Source organism: Salmo trutta, chromosome 39 (assembly GCF_901001165.1).
Source record: "Salmo trutta chromosome 39, fSalTru1.1, whole genome shotgun sequence".
Taxonomy (NCBI): domain Eukaryota; kingdom Metazoa; phylum Chordata; class Actinopteri; order Salmoniformes; family Salmonidae; genus Salmo; species Salmo trutta.
In genome coordinates, this window is record NC_042995.1 from 1,598,163 (window position 1) to 1,623,320 (window position 25,158).

Consider the following 25,158-nt stretch of genomic DNA (forward strand, 5'->3'; position numbering starts at 1 on the left):
TGCATTATAATCAAATGATAATGTATTATAACCGCATGATAATGCATTAATTTACATTTACATTTTAGTCGTTTAGCAGACGCTCTTCTCCAGAGCAACTTACAGTAGTGAATGCATACATTTTCATAATTCTTTTCCCATACTATTCCCCACAATCGAACCTACAACCCTGGAATTGCAAGCGCCATGCTCTACCAACTGAGCCACACGGGACAAACATGATAACTACACGATAATGTAGCTACATTATAATGCATTATGACCACATGATAATGCATCAGCCAGAGCTATATATTTTAGATATGAAATATAAGGCTCAGGCATTCGCTATACTGCAGGCTTTAAGGGTTTCTAGCTGGAACTGTTTAAGAAGACAGCAAAGCAGCAGGCTGTAACCAATGGAGACAACTTGTTCTGGGTTCTGAAAGGTGGACTTGACTCCCCAGACTCTTTGCTATCAATCTGGAGGAGTGGGGGAGCTTGATTGGTTCTAAAGAAGGTCAAAAACAACTTGGTTGGGGATGCTGGCATTTCCATGGCAGCGACATATGCAAAACTGTCATTATTCTGCCACCAATACACAAACAGATTACAGACTCAGAATGGACACAGCATAGAGGTTTATTGGAAAAGAAGATCAAGTGTCACTGGAGTGTCACAAACCCAGCACAGAGACTTAGCTAGAGTAAGACAGATGATTACAGCAGTGTGACTCATAAGAGGCTGGTAGTTCACTATCATTACAGGTCATTACCTGTGAAACAGGAATCCTATCAAAGCTTGATATGAACAAAGACTCCTATGGAAAATGCTGGTTTGTAATCTAGCAATTAACTTCCAGATGTATTTTAAAGTGCGAATCAGGGAAGACCTTCCGTGGACCTGTGTACACTCTTAGAAAAAAGGGTTCCATTTGGGTTCTTCAGCTGTCCCCATTCAGCTGTCCCCAACCCTTTTGGGTTAGAACCCTCTGTAGAAAGGGCTCAACATGGAACCTGTTGGTGCTGACATCTTAAGGACAGGAATACCGGTTTACTTAACGGAGGAATAAACACACATGTTCATCATTGGTGTTTTAACCAGAACGGAGGAAAATGCACTTTATTTATTTTCGCACATGCGCAGTCATACATCTCTCATAGGGCATGACTGTACCAGTGTAAGAACACAACTCAACAACATATTAGTCCACATGCCAACACCCCCACTTGCTCTTATACTGTACAAGTCGTATTCAACCTAACTTTATCAACACATTTAGCTTACAGTTATTCATCTCACAAATGTCAGTTTATATTCCAAACATGTAACCCAAGAATTTTTCATTTTTGAACTTCGTTACAGGTTTAGTCAAAACATCTGCAGCCATGTCTGCCGTTGGACAATATTCAATACTTATTTTACCATCACTAAGTTTAGTTTTTGTTCACATGGTGTTGACCTTGTTTGGTTCATCTTTATTTTCCCTTCACTTTGTGTAAAATCAATGCCTAGGAAATGTCCAAGCCTCCCAAGATCTTTCATCTTACATTTTTCACTTAACATTTCTTTTACACTTGTGAGTGAGTCACTGTCACTAGCAGCGATAATTAGATCATCGACCCAAATTATCAAAATGATCCTTTCTGTTGCAGTTTGTTTGTTATAAACACAGTGATCCGCTGGGTTCTGTGTAAAACCATTTTCACTAAGGTGATCATGCAACATTTTGTTCCAGTTCCTTCCTGACTGTTTCAGGCCGTACAGTGACTTGTTCAGTTTGCAGACTAGTTGCTCACCTGTATCTGACCTGACTTCAAAACCCTCTGGTTGCTCCATGTACACTTCACAGTCAATAGGAGCATGTAGATATGCTGTTTTGACATCCATCTGATGTAACTCTAAGTCATACTGAGCTGCTAGCTGCATCAAACAGCGTACTGATGTCATATTTGCAGTTGGAGAAAAAGTTTCCTTATAGTCTATTCCTGCCACTTGACTATACCCCTTTGCAACATATCTTGCCTTGTATGTCTCAGTCTCATCTGAATAGTTTTTGACCGCATAGACCCACCTGCCCCCCACTGCATTTTTACCCTCTGGCAGTGTGGTTAATGTGAATGTATCATTTTCCCTAAGGGAATCCATCTCCTCCTTCATAGCAGTAGCCCAAATCTCTGATTTTGGTGAAATCATTGCTTCTTTGAAGGTTTGTGGTGCATTGCACATTACTCTGTAGCAGCAGTCAACACTAGGTGGTATCTGGTCATCACATTTCACTTTACACTCATAGTCTTTTAAGTACTGGGGTTTCTTCCTCGCTCTGTCTGGATAGCGTGGACTCTGACCATCTGAAGTCTCAATTTGCACATCTTGTGTCTCTTCTGAGTTTTGATCTGCCATCTTGGCTTTCGGCATGGGGTTTTCAAATCTCTCCCCATGAAGATCATCACTGATTTCCAAATCTGTCTGAGTTTGGTGTTCGACTACACCTTTTGTAACACACTTGACTAATCTGTTTTTAAGAACTTTCCCAGTGTCTGGGTAGTAGACTAGGTATGCTGGACTATTTTTATCATACCCGACAAAAATACCCTTTTCACATCTTCAGTCTAACTTTTTCTTGTTCTGTCTATATGCATAGCAAACAGATCCAAATTCTTTCATCTTTGAAAGATCAGGCTTTCTCCCAGTAAACATGTAGTGTGGAGTCTGTCCTACACACTTATTGTAACACCTATTGTGAATTACTGCAGCAGTCATTACAGCATATGTCCACAAGTTCTTTGGTAGGTTGCTTTCAAGTAGCATGCATCTTGCCATTTCGAACAGTGTTCTCCAATTTCTCTCAGCCGTCCCATTTTGATGGGGTGAGTAAGGGGCTGAAGTTTCTTGTCTTATGTCGTTCTTACTGAGCAGTGACTGGAACTCTTTGGCTGTGAACTCTGTGCCATTATCTGACCTGACACACTTTATTTTCCCATAAGGGGCCACATCAGCAATAAACTTCTCAGTTGCTTTTACAGTATCACTCTTTGCTTTTAGGAAATACACAAAAACTGCCCCTGAATAATCATCCGTAAATGCTAGAGTATATCTGAACCCATCTTTCGCCTCTGGCTCAATAGGGCCAGCCAAATCAGTGTGCACAAGCTCAAGAGCCGCTTTTGCCTTTTCATCAGGCTCTCTGTTTCTGCTCTGAACAAATTTTCCCTAAGTGCAGATTTCACAGTTGAGGGTAGATTTGTCAATCTTACCTGTGATTTTCATTCCCTCTGTCACATTTTCTAACTTTGACACATCCTCAAAATTACAGTGGCCAAGAATTTTGTGCCATGTGTGAATATCATAGCACCCATGACATCCATCATCATTTTCATCACTTACAGTGTTAAGATAGTAAAGTCTATCGTACTCCTCGATGTCAAAAGTGGTACCGTTCTTGTGGATGAGCTTGTTACACCCCTGTCGAAAGTTGACTGAAGCTCCGTTGGCTGTCGCTGCTTTAACAGAGAAAATGTCCTGTGGAAACGACAGCACGTACAGCGCCTTCGTCAGCGTTGTTTTTACCCGACAAGCCGTGTTGTCTCTCAGGTAAACCTCCGCTGCACCTCTCCTCTCCGCGACACTATTCGTTCTTGTTCCGTCAGCCAGCTCCACGGAATGTTTTTCCGTTTTGAAAGTCTCGTCAAACTCCTTAAACTTCCCGATGTCCGTGACTATATGTGACGTTGCTCCCGTATCAACCATCAGTCCACTAACCTGACAGTCACTTATTCTGAATGCAAATGTGTGGCTTTCAGCATCTGTTGCTTGTTTCACATTGTCTCTTCTTTTTGGTCTGCAATTTGCGTCAGTATGAGTGGAGCTCTTGCAAAAACTACACCACTTTCTCCGTTCTTTGCGCTCTCCAGTAACGGTACATTCCCGGGCCTTGTGCCCTTTCTGGCCACAGTTGAAGCAGGTTATCTCGGTCCCTTTATCTCTCCCTCTTGGCCAGCTAACTTTAATGTTACTTGCCTTCATCACGTTGTCGTCAGTGGAAATGGCGCTAAACTTCTCAGTGCTTTCATAGCTCCTCAACTTGGTTTTGAACTCGCCAAAAGTTGTCAGCTCGTCACTCTGCGTTATGTGGATGGCAAACGGCTTAAATGATTCGGGCAAACCTTTCAGAATCATTGCAATCAACAGCCCGTCACTTAAAGTCTCTTCAGCATTTCTCAGTGCTGTAATAGCCGTCTCAGCACGAATGATATAGTCCGTAACACTTTCGTCAGCGGCTTTCTGAAGAGAAGTTAGTTCAGTGTAGAGGCTAATCACACGTGGCTTCCCTTTACCTGCATAATGTTCCCTCAATATCTTCAACGCTTTTCTCCCATCATCTGCTGCTTCTCTCATTATCAGGGAAAGGCTTTTATCATCCAAAACCTGTATCAATTCGGCGTAGGCTTATTCATTTTTCTCTCAGTCTTCTTCATCTTCATCCACGCTCAATATTGCGGCCTTTAGCCCAAGCAAACGCAAGTGCCCCAAAAACTTTGTCTCCCATAACTCGTAGTTTTTTTCATCTCCGTCGAAATATAATCTATTCCATCGGCTTCCATGTTCCCTCCTGGGCCCATAACCTGTTGGTGCTGACATCTTAAGGACAGGAATACCGGTTTACTTAACGGAGGAATAAACACACATGTTCATCATTGGTGTTTTAACCAGAACGGGGGAAAATGCACTTTATTTATTTTCGCACATGCGCAGTCATACATCTCTCATAGGGCATGACTGTACCAGTGTAAGAACACAACTCAACAACATATTAGTCCACATGCCAACAGAACCTATAGGGTTCTACCTGGAAGCTAAAGTGTTCTACCTGGAACCAAAAATGGTTCTTCAAATGGTTCTCCTGTGGGGCTAGCCGAAGAACCCTTTTAGGTTCTAGATAGCACCTTTGTTCTAAGAGTGTAGTGTACAGAAATAACCACCCATGTTCCACTTCTGTTTTTCACTATTGATGTTTATTGCTTTGAACTGAACAAATCGAAAGGACACATTTTTCATATTGTATTTTATCTAAATGATAAATGAGCCCCAACACAAATTAAGGCCGATCTACACACCACAAGAGGGACAGAGTTTTACTGTGTGTGTATTTCAAATGTATTTCTTGCACTTGATGCATGTGTACTGTGTCTTCCTGTCCTTCTTGGGTCCACACAGATCACAACGCTTCTTCTTATTGCTACCGGCTGCAATCTCGAATGATGAAAATATTTAGTTCAGGAATTTTACTAACATCTCACTCACTCACATATTTAGTTACAGCAGGCCAAGGTAAGAGAGTCAGACATACACACATGCAACAACATCACTCACACTTAGTTCCGGTATCGGAGTTGTTGGTTCTGTGGGTCAGGCAGATGGGGCACCAGCATCCTCCTTCTGAATCCTCCTCACGATGGCTGCAGAAGCTGGGGTCCTTGGGATATGTTGCTTCCTCTGAATTGGAGGTCTTACCAATGCCTTGCCCAGCTCCTCGAGAAAGAGCCGTCTTCTACGGAGCTTCCCTCTGTTCCAATCTGGGTTCAACCCCATCCAGATGACAAATGCATTGTATGCCGAGATGTCCAAAGTGGAACTAGCTTCTCTCTCTTTCTAAGGCCCTCTGAGCAGAGATTATTTTTGCCATACTGATTGAACATGGTAAGGAGACACACATGCAAAGCTATTTATTTGTTGTGTCCCTCCCCCAAATTGCACCTGGCTGGGGGAGAGTGTGGGAAAATACTGACTTTTTTACAATGTATCAACATAATGTATCGAAATAATGTATTGTAATAACATTGTGCAGGTTCCCGCAAGACATTGTGTAGTTTCAAACACTACAAAGGGTAAAGAGTGAGAGAAAAGCGGGAGACATGCAGACAGGCTGAGAGACAGACAGGTTCTTGGTGCTATGTTGAAACAGCAGGCCCAGGGAGGAGGAAGACAGAGTGAAGGCACACAACAAACCTTTTTGTTTCATTTTTACTTGTTTTCACCTACACACACACTTTTACACACTTTCATTACCCTCGGGTCCAGTGGACCAAAACACCACATATGTAATATAAATGTGTAGGGGGGTCCAGTGGACCAGAACACCACATATGTAATATAAATGTGTAGGGGGGTCCAGTGGACCAGAACACCACATATGTAATATAAATGTGTAGGGGGTGCACAGTGTGCACTCAATGAAAATGTGTTATTTTACAGAAAATGAGCCAAGGCCAATGAGTCTCAGGTTGAAAAAATAACTAATTGTATAATTGTTCTTTAAGTAAACATTGAAAATGGGTCCCACAGACCCAAACACCTCACAAGGGTTAAGTGGGTTGAAATCTTCCTTATCAGTGACACATGGTTGACCTTTGGAACCTTTGGAACATGTCACTTTAGCAAGCCTTTATTCATATTAAAAATCAGATTTAAATTCTCTATGTGATCTACAGTACCAGTCAAAAGTTTGGACACACCTACTCATTCAAGGGTTTTTTCTTTATTTTTACTATTTTCTACACTGTAGAAAAATAGTGAAGACATCAAAACTATGAAATAACACATATGGAATCATGTAGTAACCAAAAAAGTATTAAACAAATCCAAATATATATATATACTGTATATTTGAGATTCTTCAAAGTAGCCACCCCTATTGCCTTGATGACAGCTTTGCACTCTTGGCATTCTCTCAACCAGCTTCACCTGGAATGCTTTTCCAACAGTCTTGAAGGAGTTTCCAAATATGCTGAGCACTTGTTGGCTGCTTTTCCTTCACTCTGCGGTCCAACTCATCCCAAACCATTTCAAATGGGTTGAGGTCGGGTGATTGTAGAGGCCAGATCATCTGATGCAGCACTCCATCATTCTCCTTCTTGGTCAGATAGCCCTTACACAGCCTGGGGGTGTGTTGGGTCATTGTCCTGTTGAAAAACAAATGCTAGTCCCACTAAGAGCAAACCAGATGGGATGACGTATCACTGCAGAATGCTGTGGTAGCCATACTGGTTAAGTGTGCCTTGAATTCTAAATAAATCACAGACAGTGTCACCAGCAAAGCACCATCACACCTCTTCTTCCATGCTTCACGGTGAGAACCACACATGCAGAGATCATCCATTCACCTACTCTGCGTCTCATAAAGACATGGCGATTAGAACAAAAAAAAATTGCAGATTTGGACTCAACAGACCAAAGGACAGATTTCCACTGGTCTAATGTCCATTGCTCGTGTTTCTTGGCCCAAGCAAGTCTCTTCTTATTATTGGTGTCCTTTAGTAGTGGTTTCTTTGCAGCATTTTGACCATGAAGGCCTCTTTCATGCAATCTCCTCTGAACAGTTGATGTTGAGATGTGTCTGTTACTTGAACTCTGTGAAGGATTTATTTGGACTGCAATTTGAACTTATCCTCTGCAGCAGAGGTAACTCTGGGTCTTCCTTTCCTGTGGCGGTCCTCATGAGAGCCAGTTTCATCATAGTGCTTGATGGTTTTTGCGATTGCACTTGAAGAAACTTTCAAAGTTCTTGACATTTTCAGGACTGACTGACCTTCATGTCTTAAAGTAATGATGGTCTGTAATTTCTCTTTGCTTATTTGAGCTGTTCTTGACGTAATATGGACTTGGTATTTTACCAAAAAGGACTATCTTCTGTATACCACCCCTACCTTTTCACAACACAACTGATTGGCTCAAACACATTAAGAATCAAAGAAATGACACAAATTAACTTTTAACAAGGCACACTTGATAATTGAAAAGCATTCCAGGTGACTACCTCATGAAACTGGTTGAGAGAATGCCAAAAGTGTGCAAAGCAGTCATTAAGGCATTTTTTTATTTATTTAACCTTTATTTAACTTGGCAAGTCAGTTAAAAACAAACTCTTATTTATAATGACAGCCTAGGAACAGTGGGTTAACTGCCTTGTTCAGGGGCAGAATGACAGATTTTTACCTTGTCAGCTCAGGGATTCAATCTAGCAACCTTTCAGTTACTGGTCCTACGCTCTAACCACTAGGCTACCTGTCGCCCCAAAGGGTGGCTACTTTGAAGAATCTCAAATATAAAATATATTGTGATTTGTTTAACACTTTTTTGGTTACGACATGATTCCATATGTGTTATTTCATCGTTTTGATGTCTTCACTATTATTCTACAATGTAGAAAATAGTAAAAAATAAAGAAAAACCTTTGAATGAGTAGGTGTGTCCAAACTTTTGACTGGTACTGTATATTATAGGGCACTTCATGTAATATAACAGGCTTTTAAAATGTAATATTGGTGCACAATTTCTACTTAAAATGTAAAATGGACTCTTTTCGTTGAACGACTCATTTGCTGTGTAAGACCTTAATTCAGAGACTGGGATGGGTTTTGATAATTCAAAACAGACATGTAGGCCTTCATAGCAAACCTTATGCTTTGTTTAAAAGGCAACAATAGTTTTAACAGTTGGCTGCATATCCTTCCACCAGCTCAATCTATCCCTGCGTGCAAAAAATCTATAGCATTGCTTTCGCCTTTTCACCGTCATTAAGGCACAAGAGAAAATACACAGTATAATTTCCATATCGTATTTGCAATGCACAGGTGGCAGCATTACAAGGTGTCAGTTGAAGATGAATAGTGTTTTATAAATGAATAGTCAGTAAATATGATAGTTGATTATTTAACTCGTTATTTACTGCACATCAACATATTACCTCACACTGCTCGAAGTAACCAAAAAAAGGCCTGTAATGCGGACTCCTTCACACCAGGTGGCCACACTGGCGTTGTAAAGTCCATTCAACGTGTTTGTCAGTGAAGCGATCAAGAACATTATAAACATCAACCGTCTGCAGTGGTATGTCCTTTTTATCGACTGACTTTTAACATTCGGCCTTTTTTTTGTGTATTTAGCGCAAAGGCATGTGTTTCAAAATATTAGCTAATATTGTAGCTATAGCTAGCTGCACTATCACACATGCTAATTTCAATGGCGACTGAGCACATGATATTGAGCTAGCGTAGCATGCTAGCGCTAGTTAGCATAGCTAGCAAGTTTGGGGGCGTGTTGCACGAATCTCTTTCAAAGCAGTGTCTCTAACTATATATTTGATTTAGTTAGATAGCGAGATACATTGTATATTTTTGTTGCACCCTCTACCAAGGAGTTGTTGGAATTCATGTAATTATCTCTGTAGCGAGAGCCAGACCGAGAGTGGTCTTAACATCGTGTGTCCCCATCCCACCTCTCTCGCAGATTCCTTCTCGTTTGACCAAAAAACTTGAGTTTTAGTGGGAGCGGAGGGGAGTTGGAAGAAAATGGACCAGAGAGCTTGGAAAAACCCATACGCAGACTATGATGGGAACCCTGCATCTGTGCAAGAACTATTTGATTCACAAGGAAAGGTATGAAGCTAACGTTAGCTAGCTGAAGTTAAAGCTAGCTAGGCCTGGTAAGCAAACGGTCATACCCTGGCTGTACAATACATAGCCTACATGTCATGAGCCTTTTTATGGTAAATGCATCAGGTAACTGAAATATGCAACATTCAAAGGACTTCAAAGCCAGGACTACTGATAAAGATCTAATACTATAAAATCCAATATGTTCTGTCATGGTGTTTTCTACAGCTCACAGCAGAGTTTGCAGGGCGGCTGAGCAATGCCATCAGTCAGCTGTTGATGCACATGGAGAATGGGCTCAAGTCTGCTGACCCTAGAGACTGCACTGGCTACACTGGCTGGGCAGGTGAGGAAGAAGAACCCACCATCTTGCTTTTTCTAGGTTTAGACTACATTCTGTCACCTCAAATCACAAGTCTCCTAAACTCTGTCCCCTCCCCTCTCTTCCTCGCATCCCTCTTCCCTGTCCCCCTCCTCGTTGTCTCCCATCCCCTCTCCGCCCTCTTCCCTGTCCCCTCACCCCCTCCTTGTTCCCCCCCCCCCATCTCCTCTCTGCCCTCTTCCCTGTCTCCTCTGCCCCCATCCCCTCTCCCTCCCCAGGCATCGCCCTGCTTTACCTGCACCTCCACGGTGTGTTTGGCGAGCCTTCATTCCTGCAGAAGGCTCTGGACTACGTGGGCCACAGCCTGACGTGTCCGACGCGGCGACGTGATGTCACCTTCCTGTGTGGTGACGCCGGGCCCCTGGCCGTGGCTGCAGTGGTCTACCACAGAGTACAGAGGGCACAGGAGTCAGACGAATGCCTCAGCAGGTCAGTACAGGACATGGGCCAGCCATAGATATATATGAATATATGAATGATCTGTTTATGTAATGACGTGTTATATATGTCATTGGGGACGGCTCACCAGTCAGAGAATTAAGGCACTGGTGCTCTGTGTGTCTAGATTTCATTCCACCTAATCGCTAATTTGATCAGTATCTGGATATCATGCCAGTCACTCCTCGCACTTGTGTAGATCTGAGAGGATTTGGTAGGTGTCACAATATGGCAACAGGTCCACCTGGTCTATTGGAAGGCAAGATCCTCAGGTCTCCAGAACATCCTAGGGAATAAAGGCTAGATGTTAATTTGGAATAAAGTCCAAACAGTTCATCAGTAAGATGCCATAAGAGGTCTGAAGTAAACTGAGTGTTCCCCCTTCCTTCCAGGCTGCTGCAGCTCCATCAGTCAGTGGTAATGGGCTCCGGGGCCAGCGGTCTCCCTGATGAGCTGCTCTACGGCAGGATGGGTTACCTCTACGCCCTGACCTTCATCAACCAGCAGTTTGGCCACGACAAGATCCCCATCCAGTACATCCAACAGGTCAGTCGTAGGCTCACGGTTAAGGTTCATCACATACACATTGGACATGTATTGAAGCACTGTTACATTGACTCTGTTCAGTAGAAACAGAGTTGGTTGAGTGAGCTACAAGCATTGTCATCAGAAAGGTGAACGATCTTCTAAGTAGGACCATTTAATAATGAAATGAAATTGTTATCCTTTTTTAACACTACTGAAAGGAGCTTAGTCGAGCCAAGTACTGTGCTGGCCTGATAATGCATCCATTGGTGGAGCTGTGCTCTAAAGGACAAAGCCAGGGAGGCCCCCCTTTTGTAGGCTCACGTTAAAAACATTTTATTTTTAGGAACTGTCGCCTTCTCAACATACTGTTGAGAGTTAGAATGTTAGAATACACAAGGTGCAGTTTAGTAATGTAGTAGTGCATCAGCAGTCTCTTGTCAGTCATTAGCTAGGTTTTCATCAAATTGGCGACTGATTTTCATGCATAAAGAAAATATGCAGATTTTCCCACCATTGGTGTTTCCACCAAGCAGACTTGATGTGGATACAAATCAGTGGGTGATGACGTAGTGCACACAATGTACTTTTTCCCTTTTCATGTCCCGAATAAAAATCTGAAGTTTTCAACTGTACCGATAGTTAAGTCAAACTGTTGCGTCTTGGCCCATGCGCTCTAGCAAACAGCTGGCAGATACAGTGCAGGTAGACTACATGATGAGCTTAACATGAATAAGAGCGCAAGTATTTTTATTTGTCAAACGACAGTCGAGTATCGCTCAGGTAACCAGAATAAGACTCAATGTTTATTGGAAAGGAGCACAACCCTGTGAATTTCAGAACTTATTTCATCTGTAGCCTAATAAACTGCATGGTTTCATTGCGTGACTCCAAGTTTACTTCCACGAGATGGTTATTATATCAATATTTGCTCATAAGAGCGTTTTCACCGCCATTTCTCGCATAATACATTTTACCGAATCAAAAAGATCCCACCATGTCGAACGAACAAATGATTTGTGTGCGTTTATAAAATTGTAATACCTTTATTTCTATCAAAAAACATGTATACTGTATGAGCAGGTAGGCCTACTCACATAAAACCTGGAGATGGAAACGTGGTGACAGTCACTCAGTTGGCCCATGTCGGCTAACATTGTTTAGAGTAATACGTTAATCTAGCCAGCTATCATAACTTGTAGTAGTTGACTTTGTTAGTCACTCTCACTCAGATATTTTATTATCATGGCATAAGGCAGGGGCAAAATGTGGATAAATGCAGAACATTGGGTGTAAAACTGCACATTTTTCCCTCCGTCCCCAAGGCAAATGAAGTAGAATTGGAGGGCGATATAGCCTGAACCATATCTCACGTTTTTTTCTTTCTCAAACTTATGGGCAATTCATGAGATATATATGAGTTGTTGTACAGTTAAAGGTAAAATACACTGCATTTCAAACAGTCAGAAATAAACCTAATGAATTCAGGGTTTGTAAAGTTATACCGAGGCTAAATATAAACCTTCCACGACCATAAGACCCACTAATCATTTCATTATTTTATCAAAATAGTTGAACCTGCTTTTTTTGTTGCAATAATCACTGATCTGTCTTTGAAGTCTATGAAAATGTATTTGTTTTGTTACGACTGTGACTAGAACCATGAAATAATGCTCCTTCACTAATAATGACTAACTTCTTGTAGCAGGCATTAGACTATAGAGAATGAACACAGGGCTCATCAGCCATCTCTCAAGCCCACGTGCTAGTGACTAGCCAGCTAATCTTTCAATTTTAAGTTTAGTCAACATGGATCTGTTTGTTGGCTAACAAGGTTGAACGGTTGAATTGTTATGAACACACCCTTCTGTCTGTCTCCAGCTGTTTGAACAGCATGCTAGCCTGTCCACCTGGTTCAGATGTTGAAATCAAGTGTCCTACCATATTTCCCAGAATGAGAATGTGTTGCCAATTCCTTATTTAACTGCTTATTGCACATTTCTGAAACAGACTAGACACTGAGTATACTAGTCTTTGGCTCAAATGGAGGGGGGAGTAAAATCTATTGCTCGGGAGGGTTCGCATAACAATATTTTGCATAAAGCTCCCAAAAGGCTAGGGGCGGGTCTGACTGCGTGTGTGGATGTGGGTAAGCTGACCCGCGAGCCACTGCAGCCCCTGGTGATGAGTTCAGCTACCCTGGACAAAACCATTATTTAATATCAGCGCCAGTAAGGTTCAGGTCGGCACAATAGTGTGAAAAGTGTGAATGTTCTTTTTTCCCGTTGATATATGTTGTGTACATTCAGTCTTCCACCCTACAGATTTTCAGAGGCAATACAACCGCTCTATTGGGAGGGTTCTGACTGAGTTGTGGTGTGTTTTGACCCTGGTCTCTCTCCGTCTGATCTGAGGCTGTGTTGATATCAGGGATGTGTGGTGTGTTTTGACCCTGGTCTCTCTCTCTCTCCCACACATCTGTGAGGCTGTGTTAATATCGGGGATGTGTGGTGTGTTTTGACCCTGGTCTCTCTCCCACAGATCTGTGAGGCTGCGTTAATATTGGGGATGTGTGGTGTGTTTTGACCCTGGTCTCTCTCCCACAGATCTGTGAGGCTGTGTTGATATCAGGGATGTGTGGTGTGTTTTGACCCTGGTCTCTCTCCCACAGATCTGTGAGGCTGTGTTGATATCAGGGATGTGTGGTGTATTTTGACCCTGGTCTCTCTCCCACAGATCTGTGAGGCTGTGTTGATATCAGGGATGTGTGGTGTGTTTTGACCCTGGTCTCGCTCCCACAGATCTGTGAGGCTGTGTTGATATCAGGGATGTGTGGTGTGTTTTGACCCTGGTCTCTCTCTCACAGATCTGTGAGGCTGTGTTGATATCAGGGATGTGTGGTGTGTTTTGACCCTGGTCTCTCTCTCTCCCATAGATCTGTGAGGCTGTGTTGATATCAGGGATGTGTGGTGTGTTTTGACCCTGGTCTCTCTCTCTCCCACAGATCTGTGAGGCTGTGTTAATATCGGGGGAGGGACAGTCCCAGAGGTTCCGTTGTCAGGACCAGAGCCCTCTGATGTACGAGTGGTACCAAGAACAGTATGTAGGCCCCGCCCATGGCCTGGCAGGCATCTACTACTTCCTCATGCAGGTAATAAAGCTAGAGCTGATTGGTTCGAACTTCCCTTTATTCCCATGCAGGTTCGCTGACAGGTTGAAAATTCCCATTTATGCAGGATTCTGAATCTAAAGAAAATGCCTTCATACAGTGGCAAGAAAAGTATGTGAACCCTTTGGAAATACCTGGATTTCTGCATGAATTGGTCATTTAAAAAAAAAATCTGATCTTCATCTAGGTTACAACAATAGACAGTCTGTTTAAACTAATAACACACAATTATACGTTTTCATGTCTTTATTTAACACACCGCATAAACATTCACAGTGCAGGGTGGGAAAAGTATGTGACCCCTTAGTTTTAATAACTGGTTGACCCTCCTTTGGTGCAATAACCTCAACCAAATGTTTTCTATAGTTGCGGATCAGACCTGCACAGCGATCAGGAGGAATTTTGGACCATTCCTCTTTACAAAACTGTTTCAGTTCAGCAATATTCTTGGGATGTCTGGTGTGAACTGCTCTCAAGGTCATGCCACAGCATCTCAATCGGGTTGAGGTCAGGACTCTAACTGGGACACTCCAGAAGGAGTATTTTATTCTGTTGAGGCCATTCTGCTGTTGATTTACTTCTGTGTTTTGGGTCGTTGTCCTGTTGAATCACCCAACTTCTGTTGAACTTTAATTTCGGCGGACAGATAACCGTACATTATCCTGCAAAATATCTTGATAAACTTGAATTAATTTGTCCATCGATGATAGCAAGCTGTCCAGGCCCTGAGGCAGCAAAGCAGCCCCAAACCATGATGCTCCCTCCACCATACTTTACAGTTGGGATGAGGTATTGATGTTGGTGTGCTGTTCCTTCTTTTCTCCACACATAGTGTTGTCTGTTCCTTCCAAACAACTCAACTGTAGTTTCATCTGTCCACAGAATATTTTGCCAGTAGCGCTGTGGAAGATCCAGGTGCACTTTTGCAAACTTCAGACGTGCAGCAATGTTTTATTTGGACAGCAGTGGCTTCTTCAGTGGTGTCCTCCCATGAACACCATTCTTGTTTAATGTCTTACGTATCGTAGACTCGTCAACAGAGATGTTAGCATGTTCAAATCAAAGTTTGTCACATGCGCCGAATACAGTAGACCTTACAGTGAAATGCTTACTTACAGGCTCTAACCAATATTGCAAAAAAGGTATTAGGTGAACAATAGGTAAGTAAAGAAATAAAACAACAGTAAAAAGACAGGCTATATACAGTAGCGAGGCTATAAAAAGTAGTGAGGCTACATACAGACACCGGTTAGTCAGGCTGATTTGAGGTAGTATGTAGATATAGTTAAAGTGGCTATGCATATATGATGAACAGAGAGTAGCAGTAGTGTAAAAGAGGGGTTGGTGGGTGGTGGGACACAATGCAGATAGCCCGGTTAGCCAATGTGTGGGAGCACTGGTTGGTCGGCCCAATTGAGGTACTATGTACATGAATGTATAGTTAAAGTGACTATGCATATGATAAACAGAGAGTAGCAGCAGTGTAAAAAGAGGGGTTGGGGGGGGGCGACGACACAATGCAAATAGTCCGGGTAGCCATTTGATTACCTGTTCAGGAGTCTTATGGCTTGGGGGTAAAAGCTGTTGAGAAGCCTTTTTGTCCTTGACTTGGCACTCCGGTACCGCTTGCCATGCGATAGTAGAGAGAACAGTCTATGACTGGGGTGGCTGGGGTCTTTGACAATTTTTAGGGCCTTTCTCTGACACCGCCTGGTGTAGAGATCCTGGATGGCAGGCAGCTTAGCCCCAGTGATGTACTGGGCCGTACGCACTACCCTCTGTAGGCCGAGCAATTGCCGTACCAGGCAGTGATGCAACCAGTCAGGATGCTCTTGATATTGCAGCTGTAGAACCTTTTGAGGATCTCAGGACCCATGACAAATCTTTTTAGTTTCCTGAGGGGGAATAGGCTTTGTCGTGCCCTCTTCACAACTGTCTTGGTGTGTTTGGACCATTCTTGTTTGTTGTTGATGTGGACACCAAGGAACTTGAAGCTCTCAACCTGAGAGATTTCTGTAAGTCTTTAGCTGACACTCTAAGATTCTTCTTAACCTCATTGAGCATTCTGCTCTGTGCTCTTGCAGTCGTCTTTGCAGGACGGCCACTCCTAGGGAGAGTAGCTGAACTTTCTCTATTTATAGACAATTTGTCTTACCGTGAACTGATGAACATCAAGCCTTTTATGCAAGTCAACAATTCTTAATCTTAGGTCTTCTGGGATCTATTTTGTTCAAGGCATGGTTCACATCAGGCAATGCTTCTTGTGAATAGCAAACTCTAATTGTGTGAGTTTTTTATGGGGCAGGGCAGCTCTAACCAACATCTCCAATCTTGTCTCATTGATTGGACTCCAGGTTAGCTGACTCCTGACTCCAATTAGCTTTTGGAGAAGTCATTAGCCTAGGTGTTCACATACTTTTCCCAACCTACACTGTGAATGTTTAAATGATGTATTCAATATAGACAAGAAAAATACAATCATTTGTGTGTTATTAGTTTAATCACACTACGTTTGTCTATTGTTGTGACTTAGATGAAGATTTATGCAGAAATCCAGGTAATTCCAAAGAGTTCACATACTTTTTCTTGCCACTGTATGTTAAGTCCTATTCCACCAAATAGTTAACTAGTTGAATCATACGCTGATGCTGGAATAGAATGTGAAATTACTGGGAGACTCTGAAGACCAGGTTTGGAAACACTGTATTATGGGACCTTAAACATAGACAAATCAGCATCCAGGGTTGGGATCAATTCAGGGAGTAAACTTGCTTTTTCTCATTGAAAACAAACCACCAAATGGAATTGACCCCAACATTTTCATCAACCTACTATGAAGTGTGAGCCATGAAAAATGATTGCTCATCTTCCCTGTTCTGTGCCCTGCAGCCAGGCTATGTGGCGGGGGATGAGAGGGTCCACAGACTGGTGAGGCCCAGCGTGGACCACGTCTGTCGACTCCGCTTTCCCACTGGGAACTACCCGCCCTGCATAGGGGACAACAGGGACCTGCTGGTGCACTGGTGTCATGGAGCCCCAGGCATTATCTACATGCTGCTGCAGGCCTACAAGGTACTGGAAACCTGGGCCCTGTTCAGTAGAGGGTAAACGTTTTAGTGAAACTGGGAGGTGATCTTTTCTATCTGAACTCATCCAATAAAAATGCAGATGTTTGCTTTTTTCCCATTCCAAAATGTTTTGATACGGTGTGCCTCTACTCAACACACCCCAGCACTATGCTAAGGATAGAATATGTGATGGATAATTACTATGGTACATGCAATCTCAGATGTAATTGGCAGAATAACATCATCGAGGTCGGGGGTCTCTTGGAAAGTTATGGTGGCATCTGGTGGTGAAGTTGTTTATTTGCTGTATTAGCAACCAGCCAAATAGTATAGCTACAATACACTAGGATAGATGTCCCTTAATTAAAACATTATGACTTTGCTTTTATTCTTCTGTGTTTCATGTGTCACACATTTAACATAGAGGGCATTAGTTGTCTGCCAATCAATCCTCTTGGGTTAGAAATAGACTACTGGTTTTATACTTCCCTGTAGCTCAGTTGGTAGAGCATGGTGTTTGCAACGCCAGGGTTGTGGGTTCGATTCCCACGGGGGGCCAGCACAGAAAAAAAAATGTATGAAATGTATGCATTCACTACTGTAAGTCGCTCTGGATAATAGCGTCTGCTAAATGACTAAAATGTAAATACAGTACTGTCTCAACGTCTCCTAAAGAAAAACATTTGTTTCCTGTTTGAAACATTTAAAAGCATTTTGCCCTACTGAACATGCCCTTGCCCTGTTTTCCCTCTGCAGGTGTTTGGAGTGGGCCAGTACCTGGAAGAGGCTCTACAGTGTGGGGAGGTGGTGTGGCACAGGGGCCTGCTGAAGAAGGGCTACGGCCTGTGTCACGGCGCCGCGGGTAACGCCTACGCCTTCCTGGCCCTCTACAAGCTCACCCATGACCCCAAGCACCTCTACAGGGCCTGTATGGTGAGAGGCAGCCTGAACTTACTGACCTGACAGGGACATCTCCTGACCCAATGTCCTCACCTGTTACCACAAGCAAGCTCTTATCAATGGATGAGGATGTGGAGCCTGGAGTTTCCCCTCGTCCGGTCACATGATCAAATGACTTTTTTTTTTTTTAAATCAGGAAAAACTCCTGGCTCAACTGTATGTCCTCACCCTCTACCACCCTCTGTGATGGTTTGATGTTTCAACAAATAGACATTTGACAGGGTCTCTACAAGGTTTATCACCCACTAGCAGCTTGTCTAGAATCCAGAGTTTCCATATAAGATTGAAGGTCACTTTAGCAATACTTTGAACTACACTCAATCATCCTGCTGGCAGCAACCCAAACTTAAATGGAAAATTATTCAGAGAACCTGAGACGTTTGAGAAGTGAACCGTTGTATGTTTATTGACAACCGCTAAGTGGCTGTCGGCGCGTTGCTATTGACAGCCGCGTTGCTATTGACAGCCGCGTTGCTATTGACAGCCGCGTTGCTATTGACGGCCGCTAGGTGGCTGTCAGCGTGTCTTTTCATCCAGACAGTGGTGGTGGTAGTTTAAGCTCTTCCATTTTTAACCTAATGTACTGTATTGGAACGACTAGAAGGGCTTTGTGGTCACATAGGTGGGCCATTTAATCCTAGTGGCATCTCAAGTGGCACTGTAAGGCACACAGTAAGAATGGGCTGCTAAAGATGAATTTCTCTTAATACAGTAATTCTCTTAGGACAGTATCTCTCTTAGGACAGTATTTCTCTTAGGACAGTATTTCTCTTAGGACAGCATCTCTCTTAGGACAGCATTTCTCTTAGGACAGCATTTCTCTTAGGACAGCATTTCTCTTAGGACAGCATTTCTCTTAGGACAGTATTTCTCTTAGGACAGTATTTGGCGAACGTCTGATACTCATGAAGTTTGACTCGGGTCTTTTTGTTTTCTGTAGTTTGCAGACTGGTGCATGAACTACGGCAAACATGGCTGCAGGACACCGGACACTCCTTTCTCATTATTTGAAGGTAATGTGAAGCCATCTAACACACACAATATCAAGTGTTTGAATTGGAATGTTTAGCCTAGATCACAGATTTGCTCAATAATTTGACAATTTCTATTAGTCAATGAATAGTGGAAAGCTTGAGAACATGGTTGTGTTCATTAGGTATCAAATGGTAGGAAACTGACAAACTGGGAGGGACTACCTGAACACTTGTTTTCATTTTCCTTTGCAAATGTTTTGCTAAGGTGTACAAATACGACTCAATAACTGTTTTAGATGTGAAATCAACGTGTCACTTCCTGTCCACAGGCATGGCTGGAACCATCTACTTCCTGGCGGACCTCCTCCAGCCCCTGAAATCAAAGTTCCCAGCATTTGAGGTGTAAAAGGTATCCCTGCTTACCCCTGGTCTCCTGCCTGCTGCTCTGGAAACTATCATACACATCCAACCACCTAATCTCTCTCACACACACCGAGACATTTAAAGAAACACACACAGGCATTTACACCACAGAGTCACCTCTGCAGGTGATAATCAAGATGACTTTTTCCATCACAACAAAATCTTCCCACAGTCTCTCCTTATTGGCTGAACGAACAGTAATTGTGTGTTGTAGGGAGGGGGACCAGGGACAATCAGTGCAAGGGTGACATTTTGCACGAGCAAATGGCATTGAGCAGTGAGCAAAAGAACCATAAGATTTCAAATAGATGTGAAGGCAAATTATCCAATGTGAATTCCAAAAACTTCAACTCTCAATTGCATCGCATACATCGCATGCATTGCTCAGTTGACTAAACCCTGGCTAAATTCTTGCCTTCTTATAACACTACTTGTTGAAAAGTTCAAATGATATCATGCTTTATAATGAGTTTATCATGCAGATTGAGTTTTATGGTATTCTTTGCACAGAGCTGCACCTTTTTTTTTTTGCGTGAGGAAAATGTCGCCCCTAGTCAAATATGTGCATGGTGCATGGGGGTTTGAAGTGTTATGCACTGAAACTTGCTCACTATTTTGTGTCTAGACATGGGGCATAAGCAGAGAGAACCACCTCGAGTGGATTGTCCATTTATGGACATCAATTCAATATTTACTTTTCATTCATTTTATGACGCATTGAGTCTTCAGTTTATCTGAGATGAAATTGACTACGATGTTTTTTCTTGGGCTGTAGTCTGGTCAAAAGGTAGTCCTCTCAACTCGGGACCATAATTACCCCCTTGGTGACAGGGGTTGGAGCCCTGTCTCCACCTCTCCTGTCCATGTCCCTTTTATCTGTCTCTACTGTCCAGCTGTACTGTCTATGAATCAATAAAAATACCAAGGGGATCTGAGTCCCGGCCAATCTCCTATTAAAATAATCATCTTCTTTGCGCCAACATTCATGTTTGTTAATTGTTAATTTTAGATTTCACCTTTTTTTTGAATTACCCGGAATAGAAATTCCATGGTGTAGAGGATTTTTCATCTTTGCAGATTGTGGCTGCAATAGAAACTTTGTAGTAAAATGATTATACTGTGTGACAAAGTACTACAGTAAAACTGTAATGACCATGTGACGCATCATAAGTTGTGTGTGTGTGATGTACGCTTGTAACTCTACTGCTCATCTACGGTTTCTTCACATTTCCATTGGCTAAATAATAAAACAAGGTATTTTTTACATCTCACCTGTCTGTTACCTTTGCTATTAAACTATTATTCATCGTTCTAGTGTTCTGAATCTGACTGGCTCCTTGTCTCGACCTGATGTTATAATAACAGCAAAGCCACTAAGGGGCAGCGGAGAGTTTGTCCATTTGGAATGGGAGTGTTCACGTTGAGCGGCAAGAATCGGTGAGTCCATCCGTCCGTCCATCTACTAAAGCCTCCATTTTACTGTCCCCTTTCCAAACACTGTTAAGTGGTTAATATACTCTTTCTGACTTGACCACTCCAACTTTTTCTATATTTGACTCCATTCACAAAGGCACCAAAAATGTGCATGTTTAAACCACAGGTCTCCTGTGTGCAACAAGACTGTTTACCTACTGAGCTTCGGGAGCCAACACAAGGTTCCCCGAACCTCCATCACAAGTGAGCAATTGCGCTGTAACCTGCTGTGTTGATCAAGTTACTTATGCGGTTATACATGCGTAATTAGCACAACATCCTTATTGGCTGGTCCTGTCAACTGCACCCGGGTCAGCTGTAAAGGGGTGTTACAGTATGAGCCTCTAACAGGACACTAATTGGGCTGTAACCGTGGAGCTGGATGACTACTGAAGTCCATCTACCCTGTCCCTAAGGAACTCCACTCCTAACACTCTCTATGCCAGATCAGGCTCCGGTAACCCTGAAGGAGAGGGGTACAATACGTCAGCTCTTTTTTTTAAGCCTGCTCCCTGCCCCTCTTTTACGATGTGTAGCTGACATGGGCTCAAACCTGGGTTTAAATAGTATTTGACTTTGCTTTAGCCTGTGAGTGGGTTTGATGGTTGGGCTTGACATTCTGGGACTGTTCTATTGGTGCCCTTGAGCCAGGCAAGCTCAATCAACCATAGCTTAATGTGTGAATTGAATTTGAATAGTATTTGAACCCAAGAGAACTTGGCTCAGGGTAGGAGGGTGTTAGAAGGGGGAAGCAACCAGTGACCCCCCCCCCCCCCCCCCCCCCCCCCAGGAGCTGCTCCCTGTCCCCCTCTCTGAGATCGGGACAGGGGGGAGGAGGAGGTAAGAAACTGAACACCGCAGGAGCGAGGGTAAAAATAGTGCTCATGTGTCCCAGGGCGCGGCCTACACCACATTACATACAACAGGAGGGGGAAGGAACTACAAGGTCTGGCTGATTCAAACCTGGGTTCAAATACTACTTGAAATACATTGAGCGTTTGCTTTAGCCTGCCTAGAATGCCAGGTGGGTGGGGCTTGCAGTTTTGGGACTAATCTGTTGGGCCATTAAGCTACAGGCAAGCTGAATCAAGCACAGGTGCCATAACAAGACCTGAACCCAGGTCTTGTTTCATTTAGAATTGACTTTGCGGTGCTTGGTGGCTGGGTATTAACAGGGGATGTTACTAATGATGGCTGTGTTCTTGACCTTGTTGGGGGTCGAGGACAGTGACAGTCACACTGTGGATTCTATAGTCTGACCTACTGACCACTGTGATATAAGGGGCGGAGTCAGGCAGATTCCACACAGGCACAACATTTCCAACATTGTTTCTGACAAAAACAACTTCAGACAAAAGTACAGCCGATTGGGCAATAAGTGGCCACTGGTTCAATGCAAACTCTGTTTAAGTGCAGCACAGTCCCAATTAAAATACTGTAACTATCCTTTTTAAATTGCTTTGGATATCTGGATTCGGTGCAAATCCACCTATTCGTGTCCATCCAAGCTGTTGCATACGTCATAGATCAGTACTCAGCTGTAGGCTATAGCCTTTTCCATGGCATTAATGAATTGTAGAACAGAACATTACTCCGTTGTTGTGAATCATTACTCATTCTTTATGCTGTTGATTTCCATGTCTTTTATACATCACACACACGCTATAGCTATAATCTGTCAGCACAGACTGGACTCGTACAACCTTTATCTCAATCACATGGATTATTCTATTTCTTTCAACAGTTGCCAGGCTTCGATGTTTTAAAATGTTATCAACGTTCTCAAACACCATTTCGATAACGTATCATACAACATGCATCCTATATCATAGACGTGTTGATATGTAGCCTGTCCACTTCTGACAGCCCAGACATCATTTATTTGTCTTGTGTTTTATGGTGTTAGGCCTGTTAACACAGTACAGTAGCATATGACTCTCTCAATCTTGGACCATAGGTAGGATAACAAACTTATTAAAGAATAAGAATAATTGTTTCTTATAGTAGGCCCACATTGTTTGGTTATTTTAGTCCAAATGTGTATTCCTATTGCGCAAAGATGTGTGCTACCCCCCACACACACACTCCGCAATCCCCTGGTGTCTGGTTTCGATTGAACAGGGTGAAGAAGCTTGGAGGGGGAGGTTGTTCTATTAGATTGTGTAGTGATTGTCAGGTGACATTCCTGACATGCCAGCTCATCTTATTTTACGAAAGAGTGCGTCTCGTATTGAGAGAACAATTGAACCAATAAGACAGAAGAATAAAATGTCTTTCTGCTCGTTATTGGTCATTTCATATTACAGTGGCCCACACAAAAGAATATTGGCTAACGTCCACCTCTGCTACTCTTCATCATGTATTGGTAAAACATACAACACACAAACTGGGTAAACAAACAAGAACAAGCCTTTCCTCTTCCAATAAAAATGCCATCTCGTTTGTTAGATATGTGGAGGATCAGTAGTGACGTGTAAGCCCCCCCCCCCAATTGCTTTTTTTTGTTTTGTATTATTTCACCTCTGTATTTCTTCATAATTTCACTTCAGTTCGCAAGAGGCTAAATGTATCTCACCGGAGAAAGCAGCTGTGAGCGAAACAGCCCCCCTTCTGTATGTGTAGGCCATCTATCTGATGCTGTCTGGTCAAAAAGACTATGACATTGTTGCCACCTGTAGCATTGAATACAAGGGAAGCCAGCGATCATGTGGCCTACCTTGATTAAAAAAAGAAGTATGAATAGCCAATCAGCCTTGAGCTAAACTGAGCGAGCTTAACTGTGAATGGACCTGGCGCACCAAAACAAAGTGTCAAGGGAAGCCAGCTTGGATATGGCATCACTCATATCACAGAAAAATAACTTGTTGCATCTCGTTTTGTTGTTGTCCACCGGTGGCCATCTAGCTAAAATTGTCCCTTTCCTAAATTTGCCATGGATGGAGATGGGTATTTGGATTTGTGGTTTTACTTAGTTCTCTGCACTGGCCAATGATTATTATTACAGTGATTTTGATTCAACCATAGAATACATTGTGCCCCTGGACTAAGAAGATGGAAGTTCAATATGTAGCTAGATGTAGAAGGTTAATGTTAACTAGATAACGTTGCCCCTGAAAGGAAGTTAGGCTAGCGAGCAGACGTTTTAGCCAGGTAGCCTAAGACAACAAAAAATAAACGCGTGTACTGTATGACAATCATAGACCGTTTCGTCAACGTGCAAGAGGAGGATGGCGTTTCTCTACAAGTAGGGGGAGTCAACATGTTTTCTACTTGCACGAATAAACACACAAATCAGAACCATGGACAGCCACATTTAGCTTACATTGATTGGACAATTTGTGGTATCTTTTAGTTGTCACTGTTTTATACTAAGCATGTGTGATTTGATGGTGTTGGAATAGTGGAGGCAGCTCTTGTTTTCTTTGCGACTAACTGTTCCTGGTTCTAAATCATTAGTCCGAAAATATGGGACACATGAACTTTCTTGAGCATGCTGTAGGTCATGTAACTGTCTGTTACATACAATATGCTTTGTGGATTCCACCGGATAGAGGTTGCTGTCCAGTTTTGTGATGAAACAAAGGTGTGGTTTAATTTATTCTGCCGCTGTCTACTTATTGTCTCTGCCTTTAGGCCTATATATCACGGTGTCAAGGCAAATTAACAGGTTATAGAGCAAACAACGCAATTATCACAACACACAGGTTGTAATATGGCAACAACAAAAAATCTGGCTTGGCTTCCCCGGTGATTTATTTTTTTACCCACGCACATCTACTTATTAGCCTACCACCGAATTCGTGTCAGTTGTTTAAGGCCTACTGAAAATAGGTGTGCAGCATCAATAGGAAAAGGCTGACTTGATCTTTAGGGCGCTATGCTCATTACGTCCCAAAACTATGCAGTTAAACGTTGTGCTTCATGACGTACTGTTGCTGCGGACCCAGCAGGACCCTGCTTTTCGTTGTGTGTTTTGACTACTCCCCTATACAACCATAAGAGGAGGAAGACTCTCACCGTTTAAAAATATCACATTGTAAACATGAGAAGCTTTCTGCAGTCGTTGGTTCGGCGCATTTTTTAAAATCCGCGCCAGAACACGCAAATCCAGCCCATTTCAGTGCCCATCTATCACTCACCTACTCCAGGCTAGAATGTCAACCAACAACATCATTTGCGACCCTTGTAAAGGGGTTTGGAAATGCTGACCCGAGACAAGGCGTCTCGAATCAGTTCCTTAGCCGACTAAAAATAGCCCTGTCCCCGTCCTTCTAAAGGCCTGCTAGCGCTCCGAGAGGACCACAGCTCCACTTTCCGTATTGCCCTAAGAAAG

The 25,158-nt window shown here is 42.8% G+C and overlaps 1 protein-coding gene across 1 annotated transcript; it reads left to right on the forward strand.

Annotated features, from left to right (window-relative positions):
* The first annotated feature begins 8,786 nt into the window (after positions 1 to 8,786).
* On the forward strand, positions 8,787 to 20,662 carry LOC115179877 (glutathione S-transferase LANCL1). Its single transcript, XM_029741766.1, has 10 exons — positions 8,787 to 8,868; positions 9,268 to 9,416; positions 9,642 to 9,759; positions 10,014 to 10,224; positions 10,626 to 10,779; positions 13,763 to 13,909; positions 16,817 to 16,999; positions 17,752 to 17,928; positions 18,896 to 18,968; positions 19,259 to 20,662. The coding sequence occupies exons 2-10, from the start codon at positions 9,330 to 9,332 to the stop codon at positions 19,333 to 19,335; spliced, it is 1,227 nt and encodes a 408-aa protein (XP_029597626.1). The 5' UTR covers positions 8,787 to 8,868; positions 9,268 to 9,329; the 3' UTR covers positions 19,336 to 20,662.
* The last annotated feature ends 4,496 nt before the right edge of the window (positions 20,663 to 25,158 follow it).